The sequence below is a fragment of the Epinephelus moara genome, chromosome 9 (assembly GCF_006386435.1).
Source record: "Epinephelus moara isolate mb chromosome 9, YSFRI_EMoa_1.0, whole genome shotgun sequence".
NCBI classification, from domain to species: Eukaryota; Metazoa; Chordata; class Actinopteri; order Perciformes; family Serranidae; genus Epinephelus; species Epinephelus moara.
In genome coordinates, this window is record NC_065514.1 from 33,544,866 (window position 1) to 33,568,016 (window position 23,151).

General features: G+C 39.6%; 1 protein-coding gene across 1 annotated transcript in view; it reads left to right on the top strand.

Annotated features, from left to right (window-relative positions):
- Positions 1 to 2,591: 2,591 nt before the first annotated feature.
- Positions 2,592 to 23,151, top strand: part of lmo4a (LIM domain only 4a) — a 33,502-nt gene continuing 12,942 nt past the window's right edge. Inside the window, exons 1-2 of the mRNA XM_050053731.1 lie at positions 2,592 to 2,907; positions 17,957 to 18,204. Coding sequence (XP_049909688.1) covers positions 17,963 to 18,204 — 242 coding nt within the window. The 5' untranslated portion in view covers positions 2,592 to 2,907; positions 17,957 to 17,962. The remainder of the gene's footprint in view (positions 2,908 to 17,956; positions 18,205 to 23,151) is intronic.

Sequence of the window (23,151 nt, forward strand, 5' to 3'; positions counted from 1 at the left end):
TTAAGTGCAAAGACTTGAGATTTACTTGTGACAAAACAATGGCTTGGTGCCACCTCTGCTAGTGGGCCATCAATAAACAGAGCAGAAGCAACAAAGCAGAAAAAGTCTATACCACTTGGGCTTTAACACATTCACCTGAGCCTCTTCTATAAAACCAGCATTAATTCATTTAATTATTTTTTCACCATATAAAGTTAACATCGCTAATGTGTTAACAAAAATTTGCTTGTTTATACATCCAGCAGACATGGAGCAACATCATTATTCATTTGGAGTCATGTGTCTGACCTCCTGTCCAATATAAGTCCAATATTCACTCTCCTTTTTGCTCTGCGATGGTTTCTACCAACTCCTGAGCTAAAATCTGTCTTTTTAGCTGCTAAATGCTCCACTATGTCCACTAGCTAGTCACTAACTTTGTCTGTGAGCTTTCTAGTGCTGGGCAGGAAGTGTACAGTGGGTTTATCAGAGCTTTCTCACAGAAAACTGCTGCCTGCTGCTGCTGCTGCTGCTGCAAACAATGTTTCAAGCAAGGGCGTAGTTTGTTTTTTTTCAACACTTGGGGGTACCCGTAATAAGCGGGGGGTCTTGGGGGTCATGTCATGCCATTGGGCCCAAAAAGACTTATTCCCTCGTTTCACTTTTGGGATTTCATCCATGTGGTCTGATAACATTAGTAAAGTCTAGAAGAGCTGCACGATTGGATCATTTTATCCCGATCTGTTAACAAAGCACTTAACTGGAAGCAGCTAGCTCGGCCGGCGGAAGTCTCTAGTGCGTCTGCTTTAGGGGCCACACAGTGCAGATGCAGCGCTGATCATACAATAATTTTATATGTGGCCCTCTTTTGGCTTCATATATCACAATGCAACTTTCATGGGTATGAATGGGGCCCCCTTTCCAGCTCTGTATCCAGTAGTCTTTATACAGCCATTTCCTACCTTCTGGGGAACTGTTATGCACCAATTTGTGCCATTTTTGCATCAAATAATGGTGGAAATGTCATGGCACATCCTGATTCAACTCAAGGCCATTAAAGGTAGCCTGGGACATGCTTTTTGGGAGCTACACAGTAAGTGAAAATGTAACTGGAGATGTCATGTTGGAGGGTTACAGCAGATGGCACAGAAATAAAGGAAAGGTGTCCACAGGTGCTCTCTGGGTGCGCTTTTTTTAGCCTCCTTGGGTGTGCACTTTTTGCAATCCTCACCCTTATATTTATCTTTCGTACAAAAACATTCCAATCCAAGGCAGACTATAAACGCCTTAGTGAAACAAATCAATCATCCTCCATGATCTATGATAGCGAGCCAGCTATTGAGCCTTTTGGCAAGTGCATATCATATTTCACTGTGAGTGTGTTGTAACCCATTGGTATGACGTGATATGACACCATGACTTCTCCTCTTTTTAACCTTGTTGATCAACTGTGCATAGATGCTTCTGGTTTTTCCATTTCATTGCAACCATTGAGGTTGCATAATGCTACCACCTAGTTTACCGGAGGCATTGTTGCGTGAGTTGCATTCTAGCAGTTTGTCAAATTAAATGTCCTCTGCTGCTTGTGTCCCCTGGGTCCCCCCAAAATCTACGCCTATGGTGTCAAGCAGTGACAGTGAAACAAACAGCAAAAGTTGTGTGTAAAACCAAAACAACTGAAAGACACTGAAAAAGGTGTGTCGCGCTACTTGCTTGTTGATGCTGAATGTCAGATGTGTATATGGACATGTATGGAGCCCTCTGTCCATACCCTACGTTCATTTTGTCCAGTACCACCATACCACCAGAGATCATGCGGGCAGTATAATTCAAGTGGGATACAAACATAGGACACGACAAAGACAGTTTTAAAACGGCAGAATAGAATAAATTCGTAATATAATTAAAGAATTCTCCATCCACGTGTTGCAATGTGTGTAAAGGCCGGATAGATGACCACCGACTACAACACTACCTCAGTTCAAAGGTATTTTATTACGACCTCCTCTATCGTCGTCGTCATGTTTGTTGTTGTCAAAAATCTTTCACTCTGCTCTTTAGTGCCATCCAGTGGCTGTATCTATGCCAAATAAAGGATGCATGGAGGTGTGTGGGCAGTGATGGTCACAACCTTTGAAATGAACAAATATATTTTCGTATGTAAAGTGAGTGTAAATGAGCCTTAACACAAAATGCAGCATCGTAGGTTTGTCACTACCAGTGACACTGCTTACATGACACATTCATTTAAGCCATTGTTAATGTAAAAATATTGATCAGTGCAGCTTTAAGTCCTATGTTTCCACGCAAAGAACCGCTTTTGACCTTCATCAACTTTTATTAAAAGCATCTGAATACTTCTCCCACCAACAATAATAAGCAGGTAATGAGAGTTCGTTATTCTAAAGCTTAAAAAAACAAAATCATTGCTGATCTTGCAGCTGCAAGGATGATTTTGTGACTTAATATGAACATCCTAAAGTAGGCAAAACTCTCCCCAGCAGTCATCCATTATCCTGACAAGAGGCGGGAGACACGCCCCCTTTCACAGCGTCAGAGGAGGAGTTATAAATCTGTTTAAATGACTCAAGACAACTTACCTCTGCTCTCTACGCTCTCTCTCCAGGAACAAAGACAGAAGCCGTGCAGGGACCGAAGCTGTCAGTGAGCTGTCGGTGTCCGTCCACAGCCACAGTCAGACTAAAGCTCTGTAATGGGAAAAGAGAAGAGGAGTTGCATTCAACGCTGTTCGGCTTTTCACCGCACAGACAAACGAGCGAGAGGAGAATATAGCAGCTGAGAAGTTCACGGGTCTTTCTGTAACATCTGGCACTTTGCTCTACTTGAGCTGAAGGCGAGAGAGGCTGACTTCACGTTAACAGCCGATTTCATCAACAGCTCGACGACCTCCAAGTTCACAGCAGTAAGGTGAGTGAATACATGTCACTGCAGCGCACCTTTAGTTCACACATATCCATAAACCAACGTACTTCTTGTACCCTTTCACACTTCTATCTTCCCACTATATACCCACATTTGCACACTGTAACTGTTACCCTTAGCTAACGTCACACGACGGAAATTGACGGCCGTATTTTTTCATAATATGATAGCAAATTTCGTCTAACTACAGCTTGTAGAAATAAAAGTAGTAGTAGAAATAATAATATAAAAAATAATAACATTATTAGCTGGTCTAAAAATGACACCACACTATGCTTTCCCATTTTCCATCGCTGAAGTTAGTGTTACCCTGTATGGTCATTTTAAGCTAAGGGACTGTTCTTTACTTATCAGAGGAGGGGGATGGCTGGGAGTGATTGTTATTTCTATTAATAATATTGCCATTATTCTGACCCTCGCTGAAGTTACAAATATTTTCCCTTGAGCTTCCCTGAATGACCCTCCCTCCACTTTAAATTAGTTATTAATTTTTATTTTTTTTAAATGTACCATTTGATGTTTTAAAGTTAAAAGTTGAAGACCAAATCCTGGAGTTGAAAACATCCTTGGTTTGACACTCTTGTCATGCATGCTGGTTAGTTTGTGCAAATGGTCTATTTTTGGCCAAATTTCAAATGAGACATAGAATTTAGTGATTCTGATGAAATGTCAATATCATTATATATATTTATATATCATAACTCAGATTTGGAAGCATTTGTCACACATGATGTGTCCAAGGACTGTCAGAAATGTGAAAATCCAAGATGATTTCTGTTGCAATTTTTTAAAGAAAACTTGCCCTCCAAACCTGTGCGGTGAAATGCATCCAAAATACAACCATTTGAATGCCCCTCGACTAAGCCAAAATAAAAAACATAAGTCCCTCTCCATAGCTTAAAACATTATTTGACATGCCTCTTTCTTTTTAATGATCATAATAATCATAATAGGCTAATTATTATTATTATAGTAATAATAATAATAGGTTAGTAGTGGTGGTGGGAGGAGGAAAATTAAATGTTCCTCTCTTTTAAAGCTACTCTCCTCATCTTATCAAACATGTTACTGTAGATTTTAAAATATGAATATTTTTCTCTGTGCATACTGCCTTCCTTGCTTTATGTGGGTCTACAGTACTGAAAGGGCATCTGTAGAATTTGACTGCAACTGTGGTAGGCAACTGCCAGAGGAACTGATGCCCTTGGTGTTAATTAAAATGAGACTAGTTTTAATGAAACCGAGAGAAAGAAAGTGAATGTAGCTCAGTGCAGTGCCAGTCTGACCATCACTCTCTGTAGCACTGGAGACTGTAGTGTCTCTGCTGCTTTCAGTCATAGCTTTCCTAGACTTGTATGAGCTGAGGTTATTAATTATACCTCATATGATGAGCGTGTGTGTGTGTGTGTGTGTGTGTGTGTGTGTGTTTTATGTGGGGGATCCATGATTTAATTAGTGTATGTTTTATGAGAGAAGGAAATAGGTAGTAACCCAATAAAGTGGTGTCAGTTTACAAAGTTTCACATATCAGCATCTGTGAATAAGATTATCAACTGCCACCATAAAGTGCCTAAGTTATTACCTAAATGTCAGGAAAACAAAGTTGACCGGAGATGGCTAACAAGAATGATCAGTCAAGCCTTTAAGCAAATATTAAAACATACATTATCAATATCTCTCTCAGAAAATAATGAAAATGAATGCTCATCCCACATCTGCAAATGCAATGCAAAAGAGATTTGAGATCACACGGATATAAAACAGAGAAAAGCAGCAAATCCTCACATTTGAGTAACATTTGAGAGAATGTTTGGCATTAATGTTTCTGTTGACGAATCAACGAATCAGCCGTCTTTTCAGTGCTAATCTTCTAACATGTATAAAACTATGTCAGCTCTGAGACACTGACTGTTCATCATCTTTGAAACACATACCTCTGCATGCCTAAAGGGTCAGAGATACTATGATAATTTACTCAATCTGATAAATTATACTACAGGATCACTCACACAAAGAAGTGTCACACAATGTCATGGCCTCATAAGACCTCTACTCCAGTAAGGCTTTGGCAATACATAATGTACCCATAAACCCATGCCTTTTTATGCTAATTAAGATAGTACTGTTGTCGTGGAGTCCAGGAATATGATATGGTACAGTTGTTAGCCCTTTGTTAGGGGCATTAGTCAGTTGCATTCAGTTTGGGGAAAATGAGCCATTATTGGCTCTGTCAACCTGAAAGTGCACGCAGTTCGTCAGTGCGTCCAGACTGCAGTGGAATGTGTTTCTCTTCATTATTAGCTCCTGTTTCTATTGACTGCTTCATCAGCCAGTTTATTAGCAGAATACAAATAGCTGCTAATTCACTCACCTTTCTGTTGGGTGGGGAGGGGGCAGATATCTAACCATGACGGAACAATAGTGATTAAAACTAAATGGTCAGTCAGTCAATTTATTTGTCACTGGACATCATATAAGATGCAATGCCAGTGAAATGTAATCCTGTCAGTTCCTTCAGTTTGTGCATTAATAATAGGTCAACCTGGTGGATATGTCTACCAAGTCAAGTCAGACAGTTTTCATCACCAATCTAAACAGGAAGTCACAAACATTTATAAGATCTTAAAAATTGTATTGTATGCAGCAGAGTGAGACTTAACACAAGGTTTTGTGTCATCAGTCCACATTCGTTAAAAATAAATAAATAAATATTGTCAGATGCAGCTCTAACAATTCTGCAGCAGGAAAGGGGGTTTCAGCCTCTGTGACTAGCACTTGCATCGGCTCATGTAAGGGCAGTAAATAGATGGATGAAATAAAGATAGCAGTCAGCAAAATGTACTCAGAAGAGAAAACACTTATTATACAGAATTGTTTATATTTTGTATGTTATTATTATTTATTATTGCTGAAGTATGAATGTGTTAGTAGCATTTTAAAGTTGTAGCAGGTTGTAATAAAAAAGGGAACATTTAAAAAATGTACACCATTGGAAATGTGTATGGCATCCTTGTGTGTCAGTGTCTGTCTGTGGTGTTTTTCTGCCTTTGACCTAATATATGCTTTGATAAGCTCCTATGTGAAGTACAGTAGTCCTAATAGAAAATTTTTTAAAAAGAATTACTTTATAAATACCAGGGGGAATTCAATTTTAGAGCATCTTACCAATCACAGAAGATATTAATTGGAGTTTGAATGTAATCAAGTCACACGTTAGATTACCTGTTAGTAATAAAAGCTACTTCAAGAGAAGGATATCAGAGAATGAATTCTTTAGCCTTGCTCCACACTAGAGGTATATGTTATTTGTTTTCTTTTATCATTGTCAAGGTAGTCCTTTTTTTTCTTTTTTCAGAACTTTTTAAAGTAGACTGCATTCACCATGGTCAAGCGTACTGCCTGGAAGAATTACACATTTAAGTCAAGTACTCTCTACATACATAGCATTGCAGTTGTGTCCTGTATTACAGTGTTTCCGTCAGAATTAGAGTGTATGTGTGGCGATAGCTGATGATGGGGGGTTGGAGGTGGTCTGATGACCACTGCGAACTTTCTTTTTTTTTTTTTTTTTTTTTAATGTCTGTGTGTCCCTTACGGTTGCAATGGTATGACATTTTTACAATACGAAAACTGTCTCAGAAAATATCACAGAATTATGGTATTACAGAATTTATATTATTATCAGTCAGAATGACCCTTAAAGGAATAGAAATGGAAGGATTATTGTTGTTCGAACAAACGTTTTTGTTTTTTTTTTACTATAATTTAAATTTTAAAGTGTGTTTAAAAAGTCTCCCCTAAATAACTTAACTAAAGGAGAGATTCAACATCCAGTTGCATTTTTTTTTAAATATCGTAGATGAGCAAATGTACACGATATGAAAACTTTTAGATCACAGTATACCTTGAAACCCATATATCACTGCAACTCTAGTGTCCCTTTGTATCATTCTGTGTCTCGTCTCTAAATGGATGCAGCACAGGTGGAGCTCTCCATGAGTTCATTTTTTCCTCAGCAGCAGTTTGTGAATGGAAGGGTGGATTATTGATCTGTTGACCCGTTCAGAGCTGATCAGATCAGATCAATGGATGAGAGGAGCAGGTGCTGCGAGCAAATGCAAACTTTTAGACCCAGCAGAATGAACAGTAAAGGTTCACTTTCAATGCGCCTGATGTTTTCCTGCTCCGTCTCTGCCTCGAGTGCGCTCTGCACTTGGTGCTATAAAAAACTGAATAGTATATATATTCCAATTGTGCTTGTAATGAACGGTCCAGTTACAAAAATAGAAAATATATTTGTGGCAGCAGATGTTTTAATTGTGGCAGGCTGCCAAAAATAAATGAATGTTAGGGAAACCCTGTTTTGTGTTCTTAAATTATTTTTTACCTACCCCCATGCCATGAACTACTTATTTTTAACTCTCCAACCTAGATATCGATTCAGATACATATCATGGTTTCTTAGTCGTTTACACTAAAATATCACCATCACTGCTTCCACTTCCTGAGACTTACCGGTATGTCAGTCACATCAAGGCTTTGTGTGGCAGAAGATGATTAAATGCAGGATTTGCATTTTAAGTGGACAAAAATTGTATCAGAGAGCCATTCAGCAGATGTCTTTGAACGTCTTGAATTAACACAGGTGTTTGCATGATGATTACATTGGCTGCTGCTCTGCAATTAGTTTCACACATGGCAAAGAATATTTAACTTGTTGTAAGATAAAGGAAATGTTTGAGGTTTCACTGTTAGTGTCCATGTTGTGTTTACTGTTGAAGGTTTTCTGGATCCATTATCCAAGGTCTCTTATACTCTTTGGTTGCTTTTTCCTGCTGTACACTTCATTATATGTCAAAGCATGGGGCACCCAGACTGCTTCTACCAGCAACCACCTGGAAACTACAGAGGAAGTGTTCATATCTATATAGATGCTAGTGATAACTGCAAGTGAATGACAACAGGAGAGACAAACTGCAAGGTAGAAGAAGTTTTCATGTTGGTGGATGAGCTGTTTGATCCATCCAAAATTGCTCTCACTTTATTTCACAGGGTGGAAGCAGTTGTATTATGCAGACTCAGCCCGATAATTGATTTCATAGCTGGTGATGTGCCGCCCAAAGGAATCTGGCACTGAAGACAGGAAATAGATGGAGGAAAAATAGCAAGTCCATTGAGGGACAGGGTGACATCAGACATCCTGTGTTCTCAGTATAAATCTAGTTTGGTGAAAGTGCTCCTGATTCAGTGGTGTAGTGGTAGGTGATGAGGTGGGTGTATTACTAGGTAGATAGGTAGGTTACCGATGAGGAAGTGGGCATACTTTCCTATATATTACAATGGCTGTTTAGCTGATAGGTGGGTAAACTGTCACTGGATAGAAAAACAAGTGGGTATACCTGAGTATACCCTCCACTACACCACTGTCCTGATTGTAACAGTGCTCTAAATATGCTGATGTTCTGATGTCACAGCTCTGGGCTAAAGTATACACTGCAATCCATTGTACTCGGAACTCGGAATAAAATGACCTCCGACACAGAAAAGTGGAATTACATCAAGCCCGAGTTTGCTGACATAAACACACAATGTCACAACAACAACCATACAGAGAATAATCTTTTCATCAGTTTTCACTTTATGTAGTGTTTTATGTAGTGTTTGTGTTGTGAAACATGCTGTAAAAACATATTTGCCATTTCCATTCAGCTGTTTAGTGCTTGATCACAGAATTTGCAAGCATGTGTATCTCCCTCAAAATGAATGCCTGCGACCATGTGTGCTATTGGCTGTGGTGGTTCCGAGTGGTGGTTCTCTATTAGGCTCAGCACCCGTTTACAACATTTTTAGCTGTTATATGTCATTTTAATGTGCAAAGATGAGCAAGATAGTTGACTAATTCTTTATGTTGTTTCTCTTCCCTAATGGTCCTGTGGTAATGGATGTAGGGCCTCTGCAGATGCTTGTGAAGCTCAGAGACTTGACATTCAAATATCAGTTTGCTGCAGATCTCCATGTTTTCACTGAGCAGATGCATTTAGATTGGAAGTTTGGAATACCAACTCAAAAGCCCCGTTTCCACCAAACACTTTCAGCATGGTACCTGTGGAATCAAGAGTAACCCTTCAGACATGGTACCTAGACCCTAGATCCGTTTAGCATTTCCACCGCAAACAGTTCTCTTAAATGTGGGTGGGGTTGTTGTCACTCACTGCTCGATCTAGCACCTGCAGTATTTCCTCATTACCAGTGACACAGAGACAAGTCTACACTACATATTTATTGTCCACAGAACAGGGTTGGACGCTGCCATTTTCAGAACAAAAAAGAACAGGCTGAGTGAGAGTCTCTCTCAATGGGATATTTAAAAATAGCAGGTTTGTGCATTTAGTCCTTCTCAGGCAAGCTCAGGGGTTTAGTGTTACCGTAGCCCACAGGAATGACACTCCGCGATGCTTTTTGTTGTTGTCAAAGTGAAGATAAGAACATATGTAGTTCACATAATCCGGTCGAAATTAATAGATATTTTTAAACGCTTGAAGATCCACTCATTACTAAGAGTTTATGTCATCCAAGAGAGACAATAAAAACTAATGGAGTGGTCAAAGTTGTCATTGATATTTAAGATGTGCTTATGAATTCACATCATCAGCACATGTTTTGAGTAACATTACAAGTTAACGTTCCACCTTAAAATTTGCCGGCAGTTGACCCAGTAACATCCTTTCATTTTATAGTTATAGTTTACTAATGTATGTAAAACTTGCCATGTAATGAACAGTGGTTACATAAGCCTGAAAAAAAACAGCCACAGCTCAGCCCTGAGCAAGAGTGACTGTCCGCCATTAACCAATCAACAGACTGCAGTGTTTCTAGCTCCACCTTTTAGTAGTACCTGATCAGTGTGCTCTGTACAGAGGGGTGACTAAAAATGATGATGTCAGGAACAGTTCTATCGGTACTATCCGCAACTTTTCAGAGTGGAAATGTTAAAAATGCATACGGAACTGAACCGAACTGTACCGGACTGGTTGGTGGAAACGGGGCTAAAATTATCGACTTTCAACTTGCACTTAAGTCACATGTGGCCTAGCTGCTATAACTCAATGCAGTCACTCATTTAGCATTGTTTTCATTGTTTTGTCCATATCCATAATATTAACAAACAGTCTTTAAAGGTATTTTCCTGAATTTTAGTACTACTCTCTGTTGTCTAATAATTTCTACACCGTTTAGTCCCTTCTGTCCTGCTGTAGTACGAGACATGTCTTAACTGTCCCTGGCCTCTCCACTCACTCGTGGACTCACCTCATTTCTCAAGCTGACGTTCAGCTCGCAAATTTCAAGGGCTCATGGGAAATATTGTTTGTTAAAGGCAGCAAAAGAGAGATTTGGGTAAATCACATGATATACTGTTAAGTAAGGTTATGTTCCAAGAACAGACTTGTAGTTATTTACATTATTATAAATGTCAATGGGATTTTGAATGAAGTATTCCTTTTGTAACAGAACCAGGTAGTTCAGCTTTTACTTAAGCTCACTATTCATTCAAGTGTAGTCTTTAGCACAGCTTCCCCAACCAGCGAATCTGTAGAGGTCCATCTATCCGCTAGGTTCTGCTTTGCTTTACTAATCGCGAACTCACTCACAATAACTGAGTACAGTTGATGCAAGTTGTAGGATGCTACTGTTTGGAAAAGCACAATGAAAAACAAGTCTTACATTGAAAATAATGATAACATACTGGAAGTCTCACATTATTGCACAGGTTTATTTGATGAACACACAAATTAACTAAGAATTATTGAGTCAACGTGTGGTTTGACGCCCAAGAGGCACGACTGTCAAAAATATTTGTGGCAGCTTTGGTCGTTTTAGTCACTCATCACATGAATCATTTGAGCATTCGATCGTGCTTGTCAATTTAAAGGAGCCCCAAAGCGGACTACTGGCTTGAAAACAGCATAGTTGCTGCTTGCTGTTGTCCAGTCAAAAAGCTCATAGTTGGCCTACAGAAACTTTTAAGGTGCGCGCAAAACTGTGGCATGGCACAATGCATATGCACAATGCACATTTAAAGAAATTATGATGGATAGTTTGCTGTAGTTTAATATCATTATGCGAAATCTGTGTTGATAAAATGCCTTGCTTTGCAGCATTGAAACCAAGCAAGGAAGACTTGCATGCTACGTCGCAACATTAGCCTGCAATTCTCTTCTCTATTACTAACATTACACACTTTAAAACTCACCAGACCAACCAACTACCTCCGCAGCGCGGTCCCAAGCCTTATTCTTTTTATTTATGTCTCTGTAACCAAACAGCGACACATTATAAAGGACTGAGTGGGCGCGAACGCAAGTAATCAACTTCTCGATATCCATTGTCGGAACAAGTGTGCTGTAGATACCAAAGTTACATGGCTTGTTCTCTGGGACCTGCTTCATCGAAGCACGTCAGCATTCTGATTGGTTGTCACTGAACCACGTCAGAGCTCATTACCGTAAAGTTAAACGAGTATTAACTCCCCTCCGAACCTGCTCCGGTCGCTTTGGTCACCCAAGACGCGTGAACCGTACTGACCCCACAAACGGACCGGAGTTCATTTTAACCAAACCAAACAGGTTAGGTGTGAAAGTACACTCAAATTGCTTGTCATTCACACCTCTTATTATCATAACAGGTTGGCAAGGCTATTTCAAAGGCTCCTCCAAATGCAGTCAAGGTGCTCTGCTTTTTATGCATTAATCTGGTGAACATTAGTACCCATTGTGGCCCTCAGTTTGCCAAAATCCTTTGTGCTTTGCTCAGTTGTTTGTGGTGTGTTCACATAGTCCTTGTCAACTGATTAAATTGGAAAATTTTCATGTGTGTGAAATGTATTCAGCAGGCATTCAATAATGTGGACATTCTGGTTATGATTGGGTTTTCAGGGTAGCTCAGTTATGTGATTTTGCAAGCAATTATCATATCGTGGTCTCAAAATCCTGGATAAGCTTTATCTTGGTTTTAGAAACCCAAATATGCTGACTGTTAACAACTAGGATGCTGCGGTACATAAATAGTTTGTGAGGAAACCAACAAATATGATGATGATGAATTATTTAATCTGCAAGCTGAAATAAAAGTTAAAATCTGACACCAGTAAGTCAGAGGGTAGCCTACATTTTCCTGCAGTTCTGCTTTCCATTAATGCTGAGTTTATGGCAAAAGCAAATATACACCTTTTGTTTTCACAGGAAATGTACAGTTGGCATAAAGTTTCTTTCAAAATAAATGCACTATGTTGGTACAACATTGTGAATTGGTGTTTTTTTTCCTTCAACAACAAAGGCACATGGTTACATTTCGCCAACACTCGCATGTGGTTGGGTTTAAGCAACAAAAGCTGGTGGTTGGGTTTAGGAAAAAAAACAGGATTTGGTTTTACAATCATACTGGAAGCAAACACCAGCCGCCCAAGTGAAAGTCAGTTGTTGGTGGACCTATTCACCACCCTTCCCTACTCAGACTTACGCTCCCACTGCCAGGCACCATTTAACAATAATGGCGACTAGCCACGTATCATGAAGACGTGAAAGGACGGCTTTTTTCGTCGGTGTCTGATGCAGGAAGTCACTGACCAAGAGGCGATTTTCAACAACTTTGAAAAGAGACCGAGTTGCGCTAAGCACGGGAGCTGCTGGTCTATCACTGCCTTGATCAGTTAGTTTGTTTGTGTTATTTTGTGACTTGGTGAATCTGAACTAACCCTTTAAAACACCAAAGTCACACAATAACACACACAAACTAACTGATCAAGGCAGCAGTAGATCAGCAGCTCCAGTGTTCAGCGAGGTAAAATTAAATGTTTTTGTCAATGTTGTCTGGCTCTGAAGAGAGCATAGATAAGCTTCACTTTTAGTTTAGTTCACTGTAGATATGGGCTGTCAGTTTGGGAAGTACTGAGCATATGGTTGGATAAATGAGACTTCGATTATCCTGTGTGAGTTGTGTGTAAGTATGTAACAGATATTTTATAGTTTTGCTGTTGTTAACCCCTATGACTTCAATTCATCAGATACTGTCTCTGTTTTTGGATTCTTTGTTCATCGTGGAGGCATGCAAGAAGGTTTTCTTCATGAATTCAATGTAACAGAGTAACTGATAAACAGATGGTCATGTGGGGGGTGATCTAATTTTTACCCATGCTGTTGCTGTATATGCACTGTAAATGTTGAAAAAGGGCAAAATATTAGAAACCCCTAAAATTATTTCAGGCTCTAAAAAGAGAATTTGTTGCTAATATAGTGAAAAGTGAAATATGTGAATTAGACAGTTGGACTTACTTTTTCAAGTCATTCAAAAGATCAGCTCATTCATGAATAAGCCTTCACTAACAGGGAGGTTTGATCCCAGTGCATGAGGCTGTTTGTGGTTTTAATGCAGCCTTGGGCTTCTTAACATGGTGTTCCTGTGGCTGATTAGAGCCAGGTGTCTACTCTAGAAAATGAGGGTATTGAGGGCAGTCTGCTTCACTGCAGAGGACCAGCTGCTGCAATCTCAAATAATCTTGTGGGAAGGCTCGCTGTAAAGCTAAACATGCCCTTGCTGAAATTAGACGCTCTAGAGGACAAATTGTGCTGCTGTTGCTCATTTGGAAAATGAAATCTAGCCCTGCAATTATTTTATGTTGTTGTTGGCACTAATTATAAATCATGGAAGCGGCTGAAGAGGCAGTGTTGCTGACTCATTGCTGAGTAGCACACACTGCTATGGTTGTACTCAGTGTGATTCAAAAGCAATATTACTCCCAGCTGTGCATGAAATCAGTTCAGTTTTGTAATGGAAAAATGAAGAAAAGAGAAATACAGTAAATGTTGCCTGATGGCATATGTTAAGCTCTGTTTCCACCAGCAGCTATAGCTACTTTACTGTTATAATGTTATAATGGATTTACTAAAAGTTTGGGTTTTGTTTCCACAACGGTTAAAAGATATGATAAAGAAATGAGCAGCTGAATCAAATGAACTTCATTTCCAGAAAGTGTAGGCCTCTGCATCCTGTCATAGAGCAGCAATGCTGCACAGCTTCAAAGAGCCTTCTCTTGGGACATATTATCAAGTTAAAATAAGAGTTATTGCAGGCCCAAAAAAGCACGTGTGTGGTTTTGTTTCAGTTGGACACAACTTTGAACTTGTTTGGTGTAAAAAAGCAACTCTCTAATGCGTGTGTGTGTGTGTGTGTGTGTGTGTGTGTGTGTGTGTGTGTGTGTGTGTGTGTGTGTGTGTGTGTGTGTGTGTGTTTTTGTTTTCCTGTTGGGGTTTCACATTCCCATGTCCCCACAAGTAAATAGCCCTAAGCTTTTTACCAGGAAGTTCCAAAACCAATCGATTGGATCTGGTGCCAAGAGCCACATTTGGGAAGACATAGCTGTGTTTTCTGTCTGTTGTAATTCTAAATTCTGAGCACAGTAAATGTACTGAGGATAAGATGTGAAAACTTGCTGTTGGTTTTCTTCTCAAGTTTTCTTCTCAAGTCTTTACACAGGTACAGCCAGACTTTTGGGTTGATCCCACATGACCTACCTAGATGTTTAAGTTAGGGCCTCTGTAAATGTCAGCTTCTCATTTAAATCATTTCTCAAAGAAAAAATACCAAACATTCACATTTCAGCTTCTCCAATGTGATGTTTTTCTACTTTTTATGTTTTACATCATTAAAAAACCAAATATCTTTGGCTTTTGGGCAGTTGGTCAAATTAAACAAAACATTTGAAGATGTCACTGTGGGCTGAGAATTTTTCTCTTTATTGTTTTTTACACAGTTTTATAGTTCAATCAGGAGAGACTCATTTTGTGAGAATTTTTTTTTTACATGTGCACATAAGTATGAGAAATGTGAAAAGACCTTGGCGATTAGACCCCATCGTGATGTCATATATTACAGGAGGGCGATTAAGATGTAGTAGATGGGGGAGCCCCCCCTTTGGAGCCAAGACGCCGGTGGTAGTAATAGTGGTGATGAGATGAGATGAAGAGGAAACTGAGGATGTGGATGTAAAGAGGAGTGGGCTTTTAGTAAGCTCGTCCTGAACTCTGGATAAGGTGACTGGAGGTGAATGGGGTGAAGGAGGGTGCGACAATTCGGCCTAAAATGACAGCTGACACGAGCAGAAAGGAGAACAGGTTTAAAGTTTGGCAGCAGCAACATGAATGACTGAAGGAGATTGTGGAAAAGTTTGATTGGCTATCTAGGAGAAGGAACGCCAATAATCAGCTGATTGGAGGAAGTGGTGAGAGTAGGATAGAGAGAGAATTGATTTAAACAGATAAAGCATAAAGAAAGTCTGCCTGATTGAACTTACGCAGAGCTTCATTAAGTTAACCTTGAGACTTTTACATAATTACAGTATGAACTTATCGTACGATATGTGGATATGACCTTTTTTTTGCTGACCTCAATATTGCTCATTGTGTTTACATGCATGTTTGTTTGCCTACGAATTTCAGAATAAACAGCAGGTTTTCTTGACCAACATAGAGTGCTCCAGGAATGAGTCTTGAAGTCCGTAAATGAGTAAGCATTTTTGTACTCCCCATTCCTTCATCTCAAAGTGAATGGGTTTTTGGTTAGATGCCTGAAATAAGGTCTGTCGTCAACACAAGCTTAAGAGACCTTCACTTTTCGTTCTATGGCATTAAACATCGGTAAATACCCCATTGGGAATTTTTTAGCTTTTAGGTGTCTTTAAAAAGGCAGCTGCTGACAGGTAGCTAAATGAGACTACAGAATATCATCATGCCGAACATGGCTTCACTGTCTCATTGTGGTGGCAACATTAAGTCATGCAAGTATGTTGTAGTTGGTTTATAGCCTAATGTCAGCTTTTTACTTCTGGCAGTTGCATTTATGCTTGAAAAAATAATGAATGTGGTGTTTACTTGTGAAGATTATCTCACTGAACAAAACGGGATTATTTTCTGCAATAACTCAAAATCCAATGAAAAAAATCCCATAGGCTTTTTGGCAAGAGAAGCAGTGCGATGCTACTTGGGGCTATTCTTATAAAGGTACTGTAACTTTATATATACTTTCTTGTATATATTAACCGGTGTAAATTACTTATTAAAGCCTCAGTTTGTAAAAATGTTGAGTAACAGTGACATCAGCAAGCAAATTCTAGATTGCAGCTCTCACTCGCGCTCACTCGCTCACCCCTTCCGTCGGGTAAGTGACAGTGGCCTCGTAGGACAAAAAGCCTTGCGCAGACAGAGATGGTATCATCCACAAGTTTTTCAGGAGTAGGCCTATCTAGCGATGAGAATATTTATTTAGGAATCTAAACCATGTTACGATATTGTAGCGACCCTGCAGTAAATGTTCTGTTATAATGTCAATGTTCTGTGAGTTAATGGCATGTTTGGAATTGACTGAGTATAGGTAGGGGGGTGGGGTGCGAGTGTGACAGGGATGAGAGCTGTGTGAGTGCGGGTGCTGGTGTGTGTATGAGCGAGTTGGAGGAGAGAGCAGGAGTGCACTGTTGGAGTTGCAGCTATGTTCTTGTTTGTTGGTTGTTTTGGGTGGTTTGCCGAATAGCTGCGTCATCCTTTCCACATGTCCTGGTGGGCGCTAGAATATGTTATAGCTTATCAGTGAGATATAGGTTATCTGTGAAATATAACGTTATGTTAGGAGTGTTTTATCTCTAATTGTTTTGGTAACTTGAGCAAACATTAGCACAGTAATGCTAAAATAACACATTTTATGTGATAGTCACGGCACAGTGTGGCAAATATAGGTTGATACGATTATAATATATGCGTTTCCAGAGTGTTCTTCCACAGGAGTTCTTTCCACCTGGAATAAGCAACGCCGATATTCACTCGCGTTTTGTCCCGTCCTCTCTTATCTGATCTTTTTCTTTTATTTGGTGGCGTGGTTTCCCTCTTACCAGGCAAAACATGTGTGTGGTCCTCCATTTAAAGTGCGACAGAATCATAAAAGTACAAAGCAGGTTCACGCAGAAGCGCCCCGGATTGAGCTTCACCTTAACCGTCTCCAGTGACAGCAAGTTCTAGGTAAACGTGAAAGGCGAAGCGCGTATATCCCTTTCGGCCACTGTATTCAAATATGGCGACGCAAGAAGGCAGCCTCCAGCAGACCGCGCCCTGCCTGTGTATATAAAGAGAAATCATTCTAAGCCTACGAGAAAGCTTCCATTTGTATGTGAATTGCATTACACTTTAGTAAATATATATTTATGAAAGCAATAGTTGATATTTGCTAATAAACAACCATGTAAATTACACATTGTAACTTTAACAAAATATGTTCCTTTTTTTCATATTCCAGTTCCAGTGCCACATTCTTATTATATCAGTGGCATAAAATGGTCTCAAAATGATACACAGACTTAGTTTGTAAAAGTGTACAGTTTTCCATGCTGTTATTCTGTTGCTCTTTGAACAATGACAGAGGCCAGAAGAACTGCAGAAATTCAACAGACAAAATGTGAGTCAGGTCGGAGTGCTTCTCGACTGTTCAGCGATTGGGGGCAGCCCCATGAGTAACAGAAAAATAAATGATTTAAAGAAAATAATTATACAATTTATGTTTATTTATCTATAATAATTCACAGATATTATACAGCCTTAGTAGGCTTGCATGATAAGTTATAGTTTTAAGTCTACTTTGCTGATCACAATAACAATTTAGTCACCTAAATTAACTTTTTGTACTGATTTAAAAAAAAAAAAAAAAAAAAGCCAACAACCTCCTGAAAAACTTTTAAAATTGTGTCAACTACACACACATAAACACACTAGTGTGTTAGGTCAATACCAAATTTTGATAAACAATATTATATCGACCTACATTCAGACAAACATTTTTATAAGGATAAGGATGATTGCGGACATTAATTTTAGATAAGTAATTAGTTTGGAGCTTTTCATAGGGTGCCATGTATTTATTTCAGTTGTTTCCACTTCTGTTTCCACTGTCCTGCCTCAACTGTTTGTCCTCTTCACTTTCCTCCTTGCCCTGTCTTCAGGTTGCTATGGTGAACAGCAGGGTGGAGGCACCCGCGGTGGCAGTGATGGGCGGTGGCGGAGGGACAGCGGGCAGGCTGTGTGCAGGATGTGGAGGTCGAATCGCAGACCGCTTCCTGCTCTTCTCCATGGAGCGGTACTGGCACACACGGTGCCTCAAGTGCTCCTGCTGCCATGCTCAGCTGGGCGAATACAGCAGCACCTGCTACAGCAAAGGAGGCATGATCCTCTGCAAGAACGACTACATCAGGTGAGCCCTGCTGATCTTTGCAGTGAGCCATAAAAATGTCAGAAAATAGTTACATTACTTATTATATTTTAATAGGGTGACTATTAATCTGTAACTTAATGCATTTTAGAAGTAACATTCCCAAAACTGACAGCATCACATGTCTAAACTAAGTTTACCAGTGATTTGAATTAGTTTTCTTAAGTTCTAAAGTCAGAAAAGGGATACACGCATAAGAAATGGCGGCAGTAGCTCAGTCCATAGGGACTTGACTTGGGAACCGGAGGGTCGCTTGTTCAAGTCCCTGTATGGGCTGAGTATGGTGCCTGGACTGGAAGCTGGAGAGATGCCAGTTCGCCTCCTGGGCACTGCTGAGGTGCCCTTGAACAAGGCACTGAACCGCCTTAATGCATATACAGGACCTGTTTGTGCTTGTGTGTGTATTTTTGGGCCTGTGTGTATAAGACAAAAGAGTGAAAAAAAATTAATTTCCCCTACTAACTACAAAAAACATCATGCTACTAGTAATTCTTCACAATTGGTTATTCTCAAACACATCACTGACAAAGAGTTCAGCAGGCTTTAGACTCCTGCGTTTAATAGACAGCTCACCTACACTGTTGGTTTTGTGTAGACACATACCCTACGCCGTAGCATAGTTTATTTTTGTCAGCTGAAACCATTTCTCTCAGTGGAAATTAAGCTTTTTTAAATGTTTATTTCGTTGATAGGAATTAATAAATTGTAAAGACAATAAAGCCTTCACTAAATAGCATTTTAAATCTTGTGTGTGGTTTACCCTGGCTTCATATGAGTAGAGTAAAGTCTACTAGCTGCTAGGCTAATATATGTTATGTGATATATCATAGGCTTATGCTGATAATGTTAGCATTTTGTATTTGTGAGGAAAACATGTCTAGCAAAAGACAATTCAACCAAAAAGGTGTAGGCTGAAGTCTCAGCTTATCGCACCCGCCCTTTGTCAGTGAACAGTTTTGTACTGTTCTCTTTAGTTTTATACAATGAGAATGAAGAAATGAGCAAAACACAATATATTATATATATATCCTTAAGTCCCAAACAAATATCCATATACACACTGGTGTTCATAACTTGGTTTTTTATTTGTTAATCATCTTAATTCATCAAGTTTTGGACACATTTTCATTTCCCATTCAAAGCTACTCCACCCATTAACTCATTTGACTGTTACACATCTTTGTTTTGCATTTGTTCTAATATGTGTTTTTATAAACATACAAGTTCCTTTGACATGCTGACACTTAAGCAATATCACACAAGAGGGAGTGATGTTGTACTGTATATCGTCACGGCTGTGGCCTGTGGCCTCGTGCCAAAGACAATTTTAGGTCAGTGTATATAGTCTATAGTGTCAGTTTGCATCAATGTAGCGAGTGTGACAGTTGGTTAATTAACGGTTGTATTTATATTTATAACACCTGTGAGCAGAGTGATTTTACTGTTTCATGTCCCAGTGATGTTGTACTCTATATCAGCACTCATTGAATGCCTCTCGTCCAATCAAATTACTTGGTCGGAACTAACTGTTGTATAATCTCTAATTTGAAACAACTTCTGGGTACAGTCTGGCAGCGTCTTATTTTTTACTTAATACATTAATTGTGCAGTTTTAAAGTCCACCAAATCTCTAAGAGTGAGAGCATGTGAGTTTATAAATAATTTGTTAGTTGCCTCATGATAATCAGCTCTGTCTATGATTCTTATAGTGCTCTTCTGTAGCAAAAAAAATGGATTTGTGATTGTTTTGTATGTGCTTCCCCAGACCTCCACACAGTAGGTAATATATGAATGATATGATGAAATTGGATTGAGGATGTATTTTGTTTTGTAGTTTTTGTGTTTTATACTTCAATAGACTTTTACAAATTTGACTTTACGGGGTTTATATGTGGTTTCCAGCATAATAGAACACTTACATTTCATCAAAAAAGTTTTAACATTTAGCTGAGGTAGAATAGTTTTACGACCTGCTCTCATTGTCTTCTTTTATTTTCAGTAGTGTGAGATTCGAATATTGCTCCCATTGTTACAGGCTTCTCTTCCACCAAAAAGCCCAAAGTATAAACAAACCGAAAAGTTCACCAAATGAATACCAACATATAAGAAATACACAGTCTGTTTGATGCTAGCATGGTTAGCTGGTTACATTTGTTGCATGCAACACAGTTTGCTTACATCTATCAAATGTTGATTAGATGATGCCTTGCAGCTTTACCAAGCCTTGAGAGTCAAAGGTGATGCTGATAAACAGGAGAGGGCTGCTCGAAGAGACCTACATGTAAGGGAATAGAACGCTACAGTGAGAGTAAAATGGACACCACATTGCAGGATATATGAATGCAGCCAATCAGAATTCTGGAAAAATGCTGTTCTTCAAAAACAAAGAACCCTGTTAAGCCTTTCCGCATTTACGGTCTTACCACATCAAAACCTCTCTGCAGAAAGTAATGATCCTGTTTGTGATCATTAAACCTATTCATACTGTACTCATTCTGTACCTCGCTAATTCATGGTCTAAATTTAGTATGCAAACACATATTTTGCCTCATTAGTGAAGCTGAGTAACATATTTTGTCTGTGACAGAGATAAACAGAGCAGGGAGGGAGGGAACCAACATTGAGGGAATTATTCTGAAATGAAAGCAAATGTTAAAGGTCAGGTTAAAAATGATATAGTAAACATGGTATTGGTAAACGTATATGTGTGTGTGAGCTTGTGCCTGTGCATTTAGTGTCTGTGTGGCAGATTGGTGTAAGACAGATGGAGATTTTGTGGGTGCCCACATGTCCGGGGCAAATGCTGGGCTGGATGTTGAAAGCTGCAGCTCAAGGCCTGCTAAAGACGACCTGAGACACAGCAGACTTTGTATATCAGGCCAGTAATAATACAGTGGCTTTCAGGACCTCTCTCATGAAATAAATAAAGTTTTTAGTGTACACTCAGATTACACCACAATCTGCAATAAGATACACTTTATAGTCATGAGAGGTCCGCTGTATATGGAGGAAATTCCACATTTAGTTCACAAGTAAAATGGGTCAGCTGATGTTTATTCAGGTGCACATTAAAATGCCCCTGATTAATATTCATGTGGTATGACAGTGGCGTTAATCCAAATTAGAAGTTGGATGTGGATAGGTTCCTGGTGTAATTGGGACTAGCTCCAGGTTGAGCTTATTTAAACTCATTGAAACCAAACATGTCCATAGTAAATTGCAAAAATCTGGCTCTGAAGGAATTCTTAGCAATCTCAAAAACTTATGTTATGTCCCGTTGTCCACAGGATGTGGCTGTGACATGTTTGGTCTCCATCATTGCTGCCAGAGACAATCAGCTGCCAGTTTAGTCAGTGTACCAGTGTCCAACTGATGCTCCAATCCACTATCTTCACCTCTTATGTCCACAGGATGCGTTTAAGAAGTGGTCAACCAGTCTGGTCCTCAGCAGACATATTTTCAGAGTTGTTTGTGGACTTTTTGTGTTTAACAAGCATTAAATACACATTTACAGCTTATTTTGATCACTTAAGGCTGAGACACATGCAGCATCTTTTACCTCCTGGAAAACGCAAGGTCTGACACTGGGTGCTACTTTTGTGCCAACTTTCAAGGGGAGGAGGCTGGTTGGGCCTGACGTTGCTAAGCAACCATAATCTACGTACCAATAATCCCTAGTTTGTAGCTGATCTTCTTCCAGGCATTGTTTTTATGCCTCTGTGCCAGCGATAGCTGTGGCCTGAGGCATTATGTTTTTGGGTTGTCCGTCCATGCGACCAAGAAATTTAAAGAATGGCAGAATGGAACATTTTGGTAATTTAGTGAAAAGTATTCTCCCTCCACACGGGATGTAGGCCCCCATAGTGGCTGCACAGATCACTGCCATCTACAACGCTGCCTCTGTTTAAAGGTACAATATTACAACCTCCTCCACCATCACCTCGTTTGTTGTGTGAAACTTGACTCTGCCCTCTAGTGTCATCTATCATAAAGGATGCATGGAAGTATGAGGGCAATGACTCTTTGCTTCTCCACTGCCTCCTAGTTTCACTTTTACCCAATGTTGGCAGTAGGAGGATGCTTAGCTCACCTCCCAGCCCTCCCATTTACTGCTGAGGGCTGACGCAGACCCTCAATTGTGCTGTGAACAGAACCAAGTGTGTGTCCGCGTGACTGTAGCTGTCCACAGACCTTCAATGCAGAAAGTATGCCCGAGCCTGACTACTTTAATCCGACACATAACAGCGGCGATGGCTTAATGAAAGAGGAAATAAATTTGAGAAAGAGAACTTGGAACAACAGCTGAAAAGAAGGGAGGAGGGAAATGCCTCAGCATCCAGACCTCTGACATAGTGACAGAGTTCCCAGGGAGAGTCTGTTCAGAGAAGCTCAGACAAGGAATATACAGGTATATAGTAGTGAAATGAATATTCTAGTCAAATTAGATCTTTAGCATTAGTTAACATTACAGTTTCAAACTGTAATTAGTCATCATTAACTGTTACTTATGCAGATTGATTATTTACCTCAGAAATCATGACACGCTGCTCTCCCCTACATTACCAAAAAAAGAGCCACTTTTAATAAGAAGAAGTATCGTATCAGTACTGATATCAATGTTGGCACCTCTGGCCCTAGGTATCACATCAAAACCAAACTTTGTGGTATTGTCAACCCCTATTGTTCAAGAGGTTTTTACCAGGAGCTGAGATATCCCCAGAGGTCTCCTCCTCTCCAAAACAAATAGACCCGGTTATTTATATTGATAATAATATTGTATTAAGCAGTTCATTGCTAAGGGGGTGCTAACTACAGTGGTCAACGCAAAAATGGGAATGGCCCTATCTAGTGCCAGTGTTTTTTTTGTCTGTCCATCCTGGACTACTGAAGGAACATGGTGGTGCAACATGATGGTATCTGTAGATGAGA